Below are 13,522 nucleotides of genomic sequence, written 5' to 3' on the forward strand. Positions count from 1 at the left end.
GTGCATCACTGTTGATAATAAATTTGCCAGAATTTTAAATGACGTCAAGATCAGGTGACCGCTGTTGTTGTTCTTGTTTATAAAGACAAAACATCGTGTATTTATTAAATTTCATCTGAATTAAATTCGTTTTTAGCTACCTATTTAACAAAGAAACTCTTGTATAATCAACGGCATAAGTTCCGTGAAAATCTAATCTTTTTATTTCCAAATACTCACCGGAAAAATGTTTCGTTCAAAATCTAACTTTGAAAAAGTCTTCGGTGAGTCTGTTGTTTTATGATACATTTGAATAGATAGTTGTAATTTATTTATCCTCTTATATCAGTCTGACTTGGGAAATAACAACACAAAAAACGACTATATTTGTTCTCTAATTGTATAATATTTTCTCTTTTCTGCTCATTTTCTATGGCTGACAATTTACACAACTCATCTAAGTGACCACTGGGTTGAAACAATTGCCCCTAAGTGTATTGTAATGACAAATATGCCCACAATAATAACAGCGACTTTAATCCCGCATTCTCTAGCAACAAATATAAACCATCATGGCAGCTACCAACAAATCATTAACCAAAGTTTAAACTTTCCAGAGAAAGCTACAAGCAACCTTCTATTAGAACCTGACCTGGACAGTATGCTTCAATTATGTGATATGATTAGAGGGGGCGATGTTAAAGTTAGAGAAGCCGCAGCTTTGATTAAGATGAGAGTGATTGAAGAACCAAACCCTCATGTTCAACTATTCGCTATTCATGTAATTATTTGCTTGTTTCAATGATTGTAACTTATTTATCCTCACATGGCAGGGCAACAGCAGTTGTTATAACACAGATGTTCTGTTTCATATACCCGGTGCCCGCTTATGAGTTACCATGTGTGTAAATTTGTGGGCGATAATTTTAATATAATCGCCTATTTCTTGAAACCATTTGTAACAAAAACACAATCAATAATTTTGTCCACAATCAATAAAAAAGCAAAGGGAAAGCCATTATGTGTCATATATACATCACTACACGCTTTCATTCATTTAAAGTTAATTTACCATCCCAGGTAATGGACACAGTGATGAAGAATTGTGGAGATGAAATTCATAAATGCATCATTACTGAGAGTTATTTGGAAAAGTTGAAAGATCTTGTTAAGGTTGGAATTTATTTTATTAATTTTTATTTTGTTTTATTAATGTTTGATTGTAAAGTTGTGACTCCAAGGTTTTACTAAAAATTTTAAAAATATTCTAAAAATTCAATGTGTCGCCTATGGCTATGAGCTATGAATATAATAACAATAACATACTGTGGTCATATTGTATATTTCAATAACAATATCCTTACAGACAACAAAAGCTGAAACAATAAAGACAAAGTTACTGGACATGATACAAGCATGGGGTGTTGGCTTCAAACAAAGCAAGGATTACAAAATATCAGCCGATCTTTACAATATTATGAAAGCTGAAGGTATGTTATATAGTACTGTGAGGAAAGATGGGATATTTTTAGCACCTAAATCCATGTTTCTTGTTTTTTAGCAATTAACAACCTTTTTTAAAATTGTGGCTCTATGGTTTTAACTTTTAATTATGTAAATATTCTTTGTTCACTATCAAATGAAAATACTAACGGAGTGTATATTATGTATTCGATATTGTTTTCATAAATATTTTATGTTATGTTTATGTTTCAGGTTACAAGTTTCCACCAATGACAGACACCGCTGATATGTTTAAATCAGAAAAGGTAATTGGATCGTTCTAGAATCTGGATCATTATAATATAAAGTCATATATATATATGATGGTACATCAGTACTGATGATAATAGGCAGTAAAATAAATTCTAAAATAATGCATGCTTAGAGGATCCAATGCATTTGGTCTGAATTGGTCCATTACCTACGTATTGCTAGTTGATTTTTAACTTTAATATTGTTGTTAATAAACACATAGGCACCAACCTGGAGTGATGGAGATGAATGTATGAAGTGTAAAGCTGAGTTTGGTGTGATTCAACGCAAGGTAATGTTATTTTTATGCTACGATTGCTTGTAAGTTGTGGGTGCAATAAATTCACTGTGCAATTTTCATCATAAAACTGGCACCCAATTTTATATTGTATTGGCCCCAACACTAAGTAAAGTTCCCTATGTTTAATGACTGTTTTTTACAATGTCATCCCAAATTTTACCCTGCTGTTAAGTGTCTTTACAAACAAGCAGAGCCAAACTATATTGTATTCACTACATTAATCAATAAAGTTCCCCTATGTTTAACTAATGTTTATAACTGTATTTTAACAATGACGCCCCAGATTATGTTCAAAAACCTCTATAAACTAAAGTTGTATTTCATAACCCCAGCATCACTGTCGAGCATGCGGGGGTGTCTTCTGCAGCAAATGTACGAGCAAACAAGCGATTATTCCCAAGTTTGGAATCGAGAAGGAAGTTCGTGTGTGTGATAGTTGTTATGATAGCTTGACCAAGTAAGTTAACTTTATACTCATGACAATGTATGTTTATTATGATGTAAATTGCTGTGTTAACATTTCCACCAACCTTTGATAGAGAAATTCTTTACACGGTTGGTCTTAGTTTACAGTTAGCTACCTATATATATGTGGTCATGATGAACTTTGTGACTTTGCAAGATATTTTGAAATTAATTTACCGCAAATATTAGCTGTCAATCATTGAAATATGCAAATTATTGTAGTTGTAGTTAGGTGATAGGGTTAGGATTAAAGTCTACAGATTTTCTTAATAGGTGACAGGTTCATTCCATACCTCTTGTGCTGTAAAGTCATTATGCTTGATTGACAGTTTGTTTCTTTATTAAAGGAAAAGTAAATCTGGTTCAGCAGATGATGAATTACCAGCTGAATATCTTAACAGTTCGCTGGCTAAACAAAGTCAGGTAAATGTGTTTTGGTTATCCTACTTTAATAAGATAATAATGTGGTTTAAATTGAATATCAACAACCTATGCAACTTTCTGGAATAAATAAATTAAAAAGTTACATTGGTTGTAACTTGTAAGCAGGCACAAGGTGTATGAAACAGAACGCCCATGTAATAACCACTGTCATTTCCCTGCTATCTGACGATAAATAAGTTACATTAATACATTCATTTAAATCTCCATCCACCTAACAACCCAGGAGCCTCCACCTCGAGATGAAGCTGCATTGAAGGAAGAGGAAGAATTACAACTCGCTCTCGCGTTATCCATGGATGAACAAACCAACAGGGATCGAATCAGGAGCGAACAGATTAACAACAGTGTGTATGGGAGTGTTGTCAAACCTTCAACACCACCTGCTCAACCCCATGTTGTGGTAAGTTATGTTAAAGTTGTAGCTTGTCTCTGTTTTCTAAATTGTAACAAAAAAATTACAGTTTTAGCCAAAGAATATTTAGTTTTAGCAAAAAAATTACAGTTTTGTAAAAGACTATTTTAATTTTTTAATTGAACTCCTAAAATGCAATGCCTTTATGTCAAAATAAGGAAGCTGTAAGTCTGTATTTGTTTTGTTTATGTTTGTGTGTGCATAATCATGTCATAACAATATATGAAGTTGATGGTGATGTCATAATGGTATATTATAACACACAGGATGCCGAAGTAGATCCTGATCTTGCTCGTTACCTTAATCGATCCGCGTGGGAGAAGAAGAAGAGTGAACAGGATAAACAGGTTACTATTTCCATGTGTTTATCATATAACTATACTAGACAACAAACCCGGGGTAGCTCCTGGCAAGATAGGCCGGCCAATTCCGAATTTTCTGCAATGTATTCATCAGTAATCAGTAAACATTACAAAGATTGAGTTTTAAATTACTTTTAGTAAAAACTAAAGTTTGAACAACTTCAAAATGTCAAATTCTACATCAGAAACGGAACAACAAAAGCAATGAGAAGGTTACCACCTCCACCACTACTACCAACCATAAGGTGATAGAAGATACTGATGTTGTTGTTGTTAGTGAAGAAAGTAAAGTGGAAGTTCAAAAACAAGAAGAGGTGAATGCTGTGGTTGTATAAAACCATATATGTATATACACTTGTTCACTAAAATGTGTTCCATATTGAATTGCTGAAAAGACAAGAAAAAATAAGGAAATATCCTGAATTAATATATACCTGCAAATGTTGTTGGTTGTAAACAAGCATTGGGTGTATGAAACATAACACCCATGTTATAATGACTGTCCCCGCCACATGAGGACAAATAATTTACATTCATTCATTCACTTGGCCATAATTCCATTCATTCAATATTGAAACTGTTGAACTACAGAGTTTACAGAATGGAGGGGTGAATGATAACGAGGAATTTCTCAACAATCTTCGAACCAGTGTTGAGATATTCACCAATCGAATGCGATCGAATAAAATGCGAGGACGATCGATAGCGAATGATTCAGCTGTACAAGGATTGTTTCAAAGCATCAACAACATGCATCCATTGCTAATGAAGACAATGAATGAATTGGAAGAAAAAAGATGTGAGTGCTAACTTCATAGTTTCTTGTTTATAACATATTTTACTTTAACCCAGCGGTTCCTTATAGGTTGTCCTAATCCATATATTACCAAAAATGGAAATCCTCTTTTTGCTACAAAGTTACATATATACGGTAATTCAGAAGCAAGCACGAGGTGTATGACACAGAACACCTGTGTTAAAACGATTGTTATTGCCATGCCAGGATAAATATGTTTATTTTTTCTCAACTTTTAATAGTAATACTTCTCCAGTGCAACAAGAAGCATTGCAAGATAAGTTGGTTCAATTACGCGATGCACGAGCTGCGTTGGATGCCTTGCGGGCCGACCACGCACGTAAGGTCAGACAAGCTGCTGAGGAAGCTGAGAGACAACGCCAGATACAAATGGCTCACAAACTTGAACTTATGAGACAGAAGAAACAGGTTTGTGATGTCATAATAATGTCATTGTAATAACAAGAGTAAGGCTCAGTGGTTAGAACGCTCACGTTGTGATAAAAGGATACAAGGTCCGGGGTTTGAAGCCGTTATCATTGTGCATATGTGTGGCTTTTGGCAAGGCACCTAACAGTAATTGTTCCAACCCAGCAGTCCCTTAGGGTTGTCTAGATTGTCAGCCATAAATATAAAAAAAATCCCAATGATATAAAACACCTAGAGTTACATGCATATGGTAACTTGTAAGCGGGCACAAGGTGTATGAAACAGAACGCATATGTTATACCAACTGTCATTATCCCACCACGCAAGCATAATTAGGTTACTTTCTCTAATATATAATATCAAATACATAACAGGAATACCTCGCATACCAAAGGCAGATGGCATTACAAAGAATGGAAGAACAAGAAGCAGCACGTCACGCTAGGTTGGAACAACATAAACAATTCATTCAACAGCGAGCCATGCAACCATCTATGTTAGTGGCCGGGTATAATACACAGGTAGTAAAATTCTATTTGTCTATCTTTTAGAAGATCTAGGTGTTTTTTTGTATTATAACTTCCAGGACTACATGTGCCCTAGGTTTTACTAAATACTTTGTTAAACTTATGAGCTATGGTTTGTGATGTAATAATGATGTTTATTTTATCATAAATAAGTTTATTAATTCACAGCAACTACCACAACAACCGGAGCCTGTACCAGAATTCAACCAAGGTATGTTTTGTCATTAGTTGTGACGCACAATGTGAAAGGGTAACATAGTGGTACCTGTGGTGACATCATATGTTTAACTCCCAAGTTTTATACACTATTATCGTAGTTTTATGATATGAAGATGTGCATTACAATGTTCGTTGAGCTACTACGTATTAAGTAACCAAGTCTTTATTAAAAACTTTATACATATTGTTTTAGTTGTCCTTATAATATTATGACAATAAATTTTGATTGGTATGTTAATGTTATTTCAATAACAAATAATGTCATTGATTTGTGTCTTGTATCTTAACTCTCTCTATATTAATACATATATACATATAGGTGGAGGTGGTTACATGTATTCTAATTATCCACAACATACAAACCAACAACATTATCAACAAGTAAGTTATGTCTTGTATCTATAAGTAAGTCTGTATGGGTATCTCTAGTTTGTGGATTACGTTGCCCGCTTATGCATTGTCTAAATTGTACATGTAATTTTGTGTGTGATTGTTTTCCAACAAAATTAGCAGTTCTGAGGCTTGAACCAGTAACCTCTCGGCTAGAGGCAGCATGCTACTGTGTCACAACACCAAACAATTTCACCTTAACAAATACGATTTTTATTTCTTACCAATTTTACTCAAACCCTCATAGAACATGAGTCAGCCATACGTTGCACAACAACTACCAAACAACTATCAACATCAACAAATGCCGTATCAACAAAATCAAGCTTATGATCAACAAACTTATCAACAGGTCGGTTATTATGATGAGTCATGTTATTTATGATAAGTCATGTTTATATTTTACGCAAGTCATTGTATTTCAGGTGGATAGTAACCATGGCAACCAACAATTAGGTGAGAAAGTTATTTTTAGGTATCTGACAGTGTTTGGTGTATGTGCCAAAAAAAAAACAATTTTTTCTTGTCAGTTTTAAAATGAAAACATCAGCCTGCATATATGACACAGATGTCTCCATTTTTAAACGCTTTGGTTTAAAATTGTTAAGAAAAGAGAAACCTTGTCATATTTAGCCTGTTATGTTTATGTTGAAACCAGTATATCAATAATAATATAATGTTCATTATATTACACAGACACATACAACATGACAACAATGGCTGGCACTTTACCCAACCCTAACATGACAGGTGGAATACCACAACAACAGGTTTGTAATGTTATACCCCGCATACTATGAAACATAGGCAACTTCATTGAATAATGTGGTAAATGCAATATACTTAGACTCTACTTGTTCGTATAGACAACTAACATTGGGTAAAGCTTTTTTACGCTTAAATCTGGGATGCTTAAACACTTGATGTCACCCTAAGCTGATGTGATATCCCATTCCTACTGCCCCAGGTGTAAGGTTGTTCAATTTTGCTTAAACCTTTAAAACATACTGAATATAAACTTGTATATAAACTTCACCACCTAACACATACACACAGCAGGTGATCGCAACAGCTCCACCACAAACACCACAACCAACCAATCAACAGATGACTTATTCGTTACCGCACGATCAACAACAATTCTATCAACAACAACAACCACAACCACAACAGCAACAACAACAACAACCACAGGTAAATATGTAGTAACTTGTTTGGAAGGCCAGTGCTGTGTAACAGCCATTAGTGTGCCTGCCCTAGTCTAAAAAAAAGTTTTGAAGCTTCAAATATTTATCAATTTGTGAGTGTATGTGTTATTGGGCAAAATATGTATTTACACATTTTTGGTGTATCGTATTTATTGTAAGATGTTTGTGTCAATATATTTTCTTTCCATTACAGGATGTAGGAAACGAACGTAACCAGAATTTGTTGATATCGTTTGACTAATGCTTGGTGCAATATATACATGGTGTGTTTGCATATATAGTATGTGTTGTAATCATTGTAAATGTAATCAATGTGTGTTTATGTAAAGTATATATGGTCTCAAAGTCATGGTCCCAGTGTGATAAAAGCAATTGGTTATATTTCTCATCAATTATTAAAGGTATCACTGAAAATATCAGCCAATATTTTGGTTTTTGAAATACGAGGCTAGATGTTCAAAATTTCCCACCCTACTATAAATGGTATTTGTAGTGTCATGTTAATTCTGGATCTGCATGACTGTATTATGTAAAATATCTGACACTGAAAGGCTTGCAAATATTACACTTAAAAGTTCCAGGTTGTTTCAATTTATTTCAAACAATTTCCGCTTCTTACATTTCACAACTTCCACCATTGAAACATAATTTCTATTTACAACAAATATCTTCTATGACATCATAGTCAACAAACAATGACATCATTATGACATCACTTGAGATTCTTGATGTGTCTGTTCAACTGCAGAACAAAAATGTTACTTTTTGTCGAAAATATTTGGCATCAGAAATATAAAGACAAACTTACTTCTTCAAACTTATGAATTTGTTTGATGAAATAATCGGCGTAACCTCGTTGTATCTTTGTGTCTGCGATATGGATCATGTTCTGTGTGGACCAAAATATAATGTGGTTAGCGCACTTGTTTCAAACCTATAGTTTATGGGTTCAAGGCTAGTTGCAGCTAGTTCTGTGCGGATCAAAAATTAAAATAATTATTGACTTGCGTGAACTAACTACAAATTAGATTAGAATAACTAAATATTCTCGGCAGCTGAGGCAAACAAATTTAAAATGACATGAAGTGTTATAACAGTATTTATTAACTGTTGTGATGTTTAAAAAACTTTGTTGTGAAATGTATTAAGATAAAGTTAAGCGAAACCATACTGACCCCATCCATGTAGAAATCGACCTCAAGTTGACCTTCTTGTTCTTTATCACTTCGTGCATTCACCATCTTATGCTGTGGGAATTTATTTAAGTAACTACAACAGTGCATATGTAACTATGGGATATATGACTTTGGACAACCCATGACCGTTGGGTTGTACCAATTGTAGTTAAATATATAATGACACAAACGAGTTACAATGGGAGCAGCCTGGTATCTAGTTACTACAGGAGTGCCCAACCACTTTGGGAACGAAGCATTCAGGAGTATTTGTACATAACTTCAACTTCTGTTGTTTATGAATAATAAGTATTATGACATCACAACCTACCTTAAGACACATAAGTTGAGCAGTGAAATCATGAACATCCATATCTAGGAAGACCGCCATCTTTTCCACAGGCATAGTAGAGTAAAGTTTAAGGTAACTACGTATGGTGGGTAGGTGGGCTTGTTGCTCAACTTCTTCAAGGAATACCTGGAAGTTAAGTGAAGGGATTTAACTCTCAATTAAACAAATGGTAAAACCAGCATTGTGATCTTTAATGGCTCACACTTTGTATGCCATACAGCAAAACATCATCAGGGTTTTCCGTTATGTGTCTTGCCCAAGGACACATACGCGCCTATTAGTATCAAGCTTTGAACCTGGTATCCTTAAGTTACGATGCAAGCACCTAACCGCTGAAACATGGCACCAGACGTAATATACATAGGCTTGTAAAACTACTAAAACATGCGATCCACCTACCTTGCACTGATGGTGCATGGGTTCCTTATGTGAGTTAAGTGGGCCGGCATCAAAGTTAGGAGCAACTGGTGAAAGAAACTTGGGACATCCGAATGAAAACGATTCTTCAAACGCAGCTTTGTCTCTGCAGGAATGTTTGGAATATATTGAGCTGATTCTTTAGTTTATATGGCATGATAAGATAATAGAAACATAGGTGTAGAGCAGCAAAAGTAGTCACATATTCCCAGAGTAGATAAGTTATTGGCAAAATTCTAAGGAGTTTTTAAAGGTTTGATGTATTGTTAGATAGAGATTCTAATTTATAAGAGTGAGGTTTTTTTATTGGGGCACATTTGAGACTTAAATACAGTTCCATCACACTAACACCGAGAGTGCTACAAGTACAACCCATTCGTGATCGTTGAGATGATATAATAAACCGTACAGCACCAAGCAACCCACCCTTTCTGCATCCTCTGCCACTTATCTGCTCCTATCTTCTCCTTCATAGATTGAGACAAAGATTCATCGATTCGAACCGGGTATAACGTGGAACATAAACCAAGCAACACAAACATCTGGTCTGTTTGTTTGTTGATCTGGGTAAAAAATGAATAAATGTAATTTAATTTATTTTTTTTAGCATGTTAGCAGTCGTCATAAAATATGGGTGTTATGTTTCATACACCTCTTGCTTGCTTATAAGTTACCACGTATGTAACTTTGTAGTTGATTGATTTTGTATGTGCAATAATTTATTCCTAATTTTCTGCACTTTCAGCCTTTCATAAATTTCTAGCCCTTACAGAAATACTTTGTTATAAAACAGAAATACTTTGTTATAAAACATACCATGTCCATTTTATATTGGCTTGGTCGTTGTAACGTTGTATTCTTGGTACGTTGTATGTACGTCAATATGCTTGAGAAGGTATCGATAGCTGCTTGGTATTTTCGCATCATCATGTAAGCAAAACCAACATAATAATATGTTGTGATCTGACACTCAGGCACACGGGAATACACGGTACTCTGTATAATGGAAGTTGGGTTAGAGTGTTGTGATTGCCTGTTTAGTAGTTTTCTCCTACCAAAGAGTATGTTAAAAATATTTAATAGCATAAAACAACTTTAGAAATTCAAAAAATGTGGTGAAGACAATGTACTTTTACTTCTTGTTTGTATAAACAGCTAACAGCTGGGTAAAGGGTGATTTAAAACTAAATTTCTCTAATAAATTATACAACAACATAAATTATGTAACAGTAATATCTCACCCGCTTAGTAATATTAATATTTTCCAAAACAGACAACGCGTGTTGGTAATCTCCCAACAAACTATGAAGTCTCAATAAACCAATAAGACTGAAATATCCGAGCATCTTGTAAAGTGAACACCCACCAAACATACCTGCGTATAAGATGCAACAATTATAAAAAAAACTTTATTTGATTGATATTAAGCCAGGCATAGATGGGTTGGTAGGGTAGACAGGCCTGCCCACCAAATTTTCTACACTGCACTAATCAGTAAACATTAAATGAATTAAGTTCGTTCAGTTCACATTTTTGAATGTATAACTATTCCTGCCTCCCCTACATTTTAAAAAGTTTGACGCCTATGCTATGATATCAGGCACTAGAGTAACTATATAATATTGATAATTTAATAACTATTAACTATTTTTAAGTTTAGGAAGTATAATTTAAACATACCGGCAACATTAGCAATGGAGTCTTGATCTAAACCATCATTATACGCTTGTAGTTGTTCGTTTATCTTAGATTTATCAACGAGTGAATGAAGAACATTCAACACACTATGTATGTTCCATATCTGTGTGTTTCAAATATATGTTTGGTAAACCAGTGAAGAAAATATTAATAAATACAACAAAAATCTGGGGCGACATTTCTAAAATGCAGCTACACTCATAGGATAATGGGCCAGTCCTAATCTAAATCAAATGTGACATAGCGTACCTTGCTATAGAACCTCACCCATATATAACATAACCATACCCTCCATCTTACCTTAGGATTACTCCTCAATATATCGATCTCATCTTCAGTTTTCTTGCTAAGTTTGCATCGATATTGAGTGAAGGCTTGGAACTAAAAAGATGTTTTATTAAGGTTGCATTTTGTCATAAATCATATAATTTACATGGAAATCTATATTGATAATAAAAAGCTAAAATGTTATTTTAGATGCTCATACGACTTAAATAAAGTATTGACTATTGAGTACTGAAAATGATTAAATATAAGTTACCTGATATATGAACTCATCAATTATATCCCATAACCATTGGTTGGGAAGATCTAAAGGAACTGGTCCGTCGGCATCTAAATAAAGGTTATATTTATTAACCCATACTTATTAGGAATCTTACAGATTAATGTGGTGAATCGCAATATATACTTTAGATCTGCTTGTTTGTTTAAACACTTAACATTAAAGTAAAACTGGGTTCCTAAAACGTTTGATGTTACCCCTGTTCCAAGTAATCTCATACACCCCTCACATTTTTTACATCTATGTCCCTAACTTGTATATAAAACACCACTTACTCAATATATAGTTGAACAAATCACAATAGTTGTAATACGACTTGAACCTTTGCTCCTGTGTTGGCCCACTCTGTATCCTCGCATATATATGTCGGTAATATAACTCCTTATACATGATCATGAACAAGGCATCTGGATGGAACAATAACTTAATAACTTGTATTACAAACCCAAGGCTAAGTCTTTATAATATGGCAGTTTCTAAGAAGATCTTATGTAAATATCATATAAACATACCATTATACCAATACAGATTTTGCCAATTGGTATTTAAATAACTGATTGAAACAAAATATGATGTGCAAAGGAAATCCTGTATGCAAATTTGTGTGTGCATAATCAAAATGTATAGGAAATCCTGTATATAAATGCTGACCATCATACACGTGATTACATGTTAATACATACCGTTTCCCACAATATGCATGATTGACTCAGCTTCTGGCCACGGTTCACTTGAGTAATATTTCTCAGTTAAATGATTCCATCTGTTCAATATAAACGTTTATACGTTTGATCATGATATACCATTTATTAACAAAACAAATTTAAACAATAGCTAAACCGATTTACTAGGCATCAGATCACTGCATATTTAAAAAAATACTACAAATAACATATGTGTAGTTTTGTATGCTACGTCACACAAATTGAATGAGCTTTTGATTTTAAAGAAAACTTGTAAGTTCTTTTATAAACATAAGACAAAACATAGGAATTTAATATTAACCCCACACCACACACCCATTCTCATAGTAATTCTCAATCTCGTAAGTGTTTTGGTCGTTAAGGGCCTTCTGAAAATATTGCAAATATTTCTGCACGGGTTGTGGCATTGATTGCCGATGACGTTCGTATTCAAGATCTAAGTTTGGATCCCCCGTGTGGCCTTGTTCATGGCTTTCCTCTTCATACTGCAGAGGTTTAATATAGGTTACTATCATTTATCTTGTCACCTTATTATAACTTAACAGTGTGCATGAGGGGTATGAATACACCATGTGTCTGGTGTATAAAAAGTCACACATGTGGGCTAACAAGCACATATGGTGCATAACATACACCTCATGCTACTGTCAAAAGACGCGGTCGTCTGATACAACGAACGTATTCTTACATCTCAGGCTTACTGTCATGCATAGCATACCTAGTTTAGAAAACACATGTTTTAATATATAAAGCAATAAACCATTAGATTCTCACCAGTTCCACATTATATTCTGCTTCTTCCTGAAACATTATTTACATCCAAGATACGTCACGGTTGTGTTTGTTAACAACGTTAAAAATACAAACACAATATTTCGTACACGTCTGCTGAAAATAGGTTGATAAACAAACTGCTTTATTGCTATATTTACGTCTAAATTAAGTTATAACAACAAATAAAACACGTGTTTATTATAAGAACCCACACACGGATTTTGCGGAAAAGTACGAATACGAAACACGGAAATTATTTTTTCCGCAAAAAACATAAAAACTGTTGTTTCATATAAATTGGTTCGTTTTTTACATATGTTTTAAATTTTGTTGACAAAAAATCAATGAAATGCAGGGTTTTACTTATACCAAATTTATCTAGGATAAAACGCACGCAGATCCGTATATCACGCTGTGCTGTACAAATTACCAGCTGTATAGGATTTATACATGTAGTATTTTGGTGAAGACGTTTTAAGTTTATGTTAAACTAGGAAATGTGAGAGGCTGCGTTATATGAGTATAGAAAGCAATACTCTTAACTGTATAC

The 13,522-nt window shown here is 34.0% G+C and overlaps 2 protein-coding genes across 4 annotated transcripts; one reads left to right on the plus strand and one right to left on the minus strand.

Moving 5' to 3' along the window:
* Positions 1-72: 72 nt before the first annotated feature.
* Positions 73-8,104, plus strand: LOC149730156 (hepatocyte growth factor-regulated tyrosine kinase substrate-like). Of its 2 annotated transcripts, none has more exons than XM_089886685.1 (21): positions 73-263; positions 597-760; positions 1,060-1,152; positions 1,346-1,469; positions 1,696-1,748; positions 1,958-2,026; positions 2,368-2,492; positions 2,848-2,923; positions 3,168-3,344; positions 3,623-3,703; positions 3,904-4,032; positions 4,310-4,517; positions 4,771-4,943; positions 5,318-5,464; positions 5,639-5,681; positions 6,009-6,070; positions 6,327-6,431; positions 6,505-6,535; positions 6,776-6,849; positions 7,136-7,273; positions 7,481-8,104. In XM_089886685.1, exons 1-21 carry the CDS (start codon positions 227-229, stop codon positions 7,526-7,528), a joined length of 2,157 nt encoding a protein of 718 aa, XP_089742811.1. In that variant the 5' UTR covers positions 73-226; the 3' UTR covers positions 7,529-8,104. The 2 variants fall into 2 exon arrangements, with proteins under 2 accessions (XP_089742811.1, XP_089742812.1); XM_089886686.1 differs by having other exon boundaries at positions 7,139-7,273.
* Positions 7,863-13,142, minus strand: LOC149730157 (eukaryotic translation initiation factor 3 subunit L-like). Of its 2 annotated transcripts, none has more exons than XM_089886693.1 (15): positions 12,973-13,142; positions 12,514-12,683; positions 12,178-12,257; positions 11,770-11,901; positions 11,471-11,544; positions 11,230-11,310; positions 10,912-11,032; positions 10,473-10,606; positions 10,048-10,227; positions 9,658-9,794; positions 9,214-9,337; positions 8,794-8,940; positions 8,463-8,534; positions 8,096-8,176; positions 7,863-8,029 (listed from the first exon to the last, which is right to left on the minus strand). In XM_089886693.1, exons 1-15 carry the CDS (start codon positions 13,006-13,008, stop codon positions 8,000-8,002), a joined length of 1,599 nt encoding a protein of 532 aa, XP_089742819.1. In that variant the 5' UTR covers positions 13,009-13,142; the 3' UTR covers positions 7,863-7,999. The 2 variants fall into 2 exon arrangements, with proteins under 2 accessions (XP_089742819.1, XP_089742820.1); XM_089886694.1 differs by having other exon boundaries at positions 7,863-8,048.
* Between the last annotated feature and the right edge of the window lie 380 nt (positions 13,143-13,522).

Source organism: Ciona robusta, chromosome 10 (genome assembly GCF_009617815.1).
Source record: "Ciona robusta chromosome 10, ASM961781v2".
Classification (NCBI taxonomy): Eukaryota; Metazoa; Chordata; class Ascidiacea; order Phlebobranchia; family Cionidae; genus Ciona; species Ciona robusta.

Excerpts from the sequence above, each read along its gene's own strand:
- LOC149730157 (XM_089886693.1), bottom strand. The coding sequence starts at position 13,008 with ATGTTTCAGGAAGAAGCAGAATATAATGTGGAACTG. Across the intron at positions 11,545-11,769 it reads TTTGTTCAACTATATATTGA|ATGCCGACGGACCAGTTCCT; the intron begins GTAAGTGGTGTT and ends ACCTTTATTTAG. Across the intron at positions 11,033-11,229 it reads TATTGAGGAGTAATCCTAAG|ATATGGAACATACATAGTGT; the intron begins GTAAGATGGAGG and ends TGAAACACACAG.
- LOC149730156 (XM_089886685.1), top strand. The coding sequence starts at position 227 with ATGTTTCGTTCAAAATCTAACTTTGAAAAAGTCTTCG. Across the intron at positions 1,749-1,957 it reads ATATGTTTAAATCAGAAAAG|GCACCAACCTGGAGTGATGG; the intron begins GTAATTGGATCG and ends ATAAACACATAG. Across the intron at positions 4,033-4,309 it reads AAGTTCAAAAACAAGAAGAG|AGTTTACAGAATGGAGGGGT; the intron begins GTGAATGCTGTG and ends GTTGAACTACAG.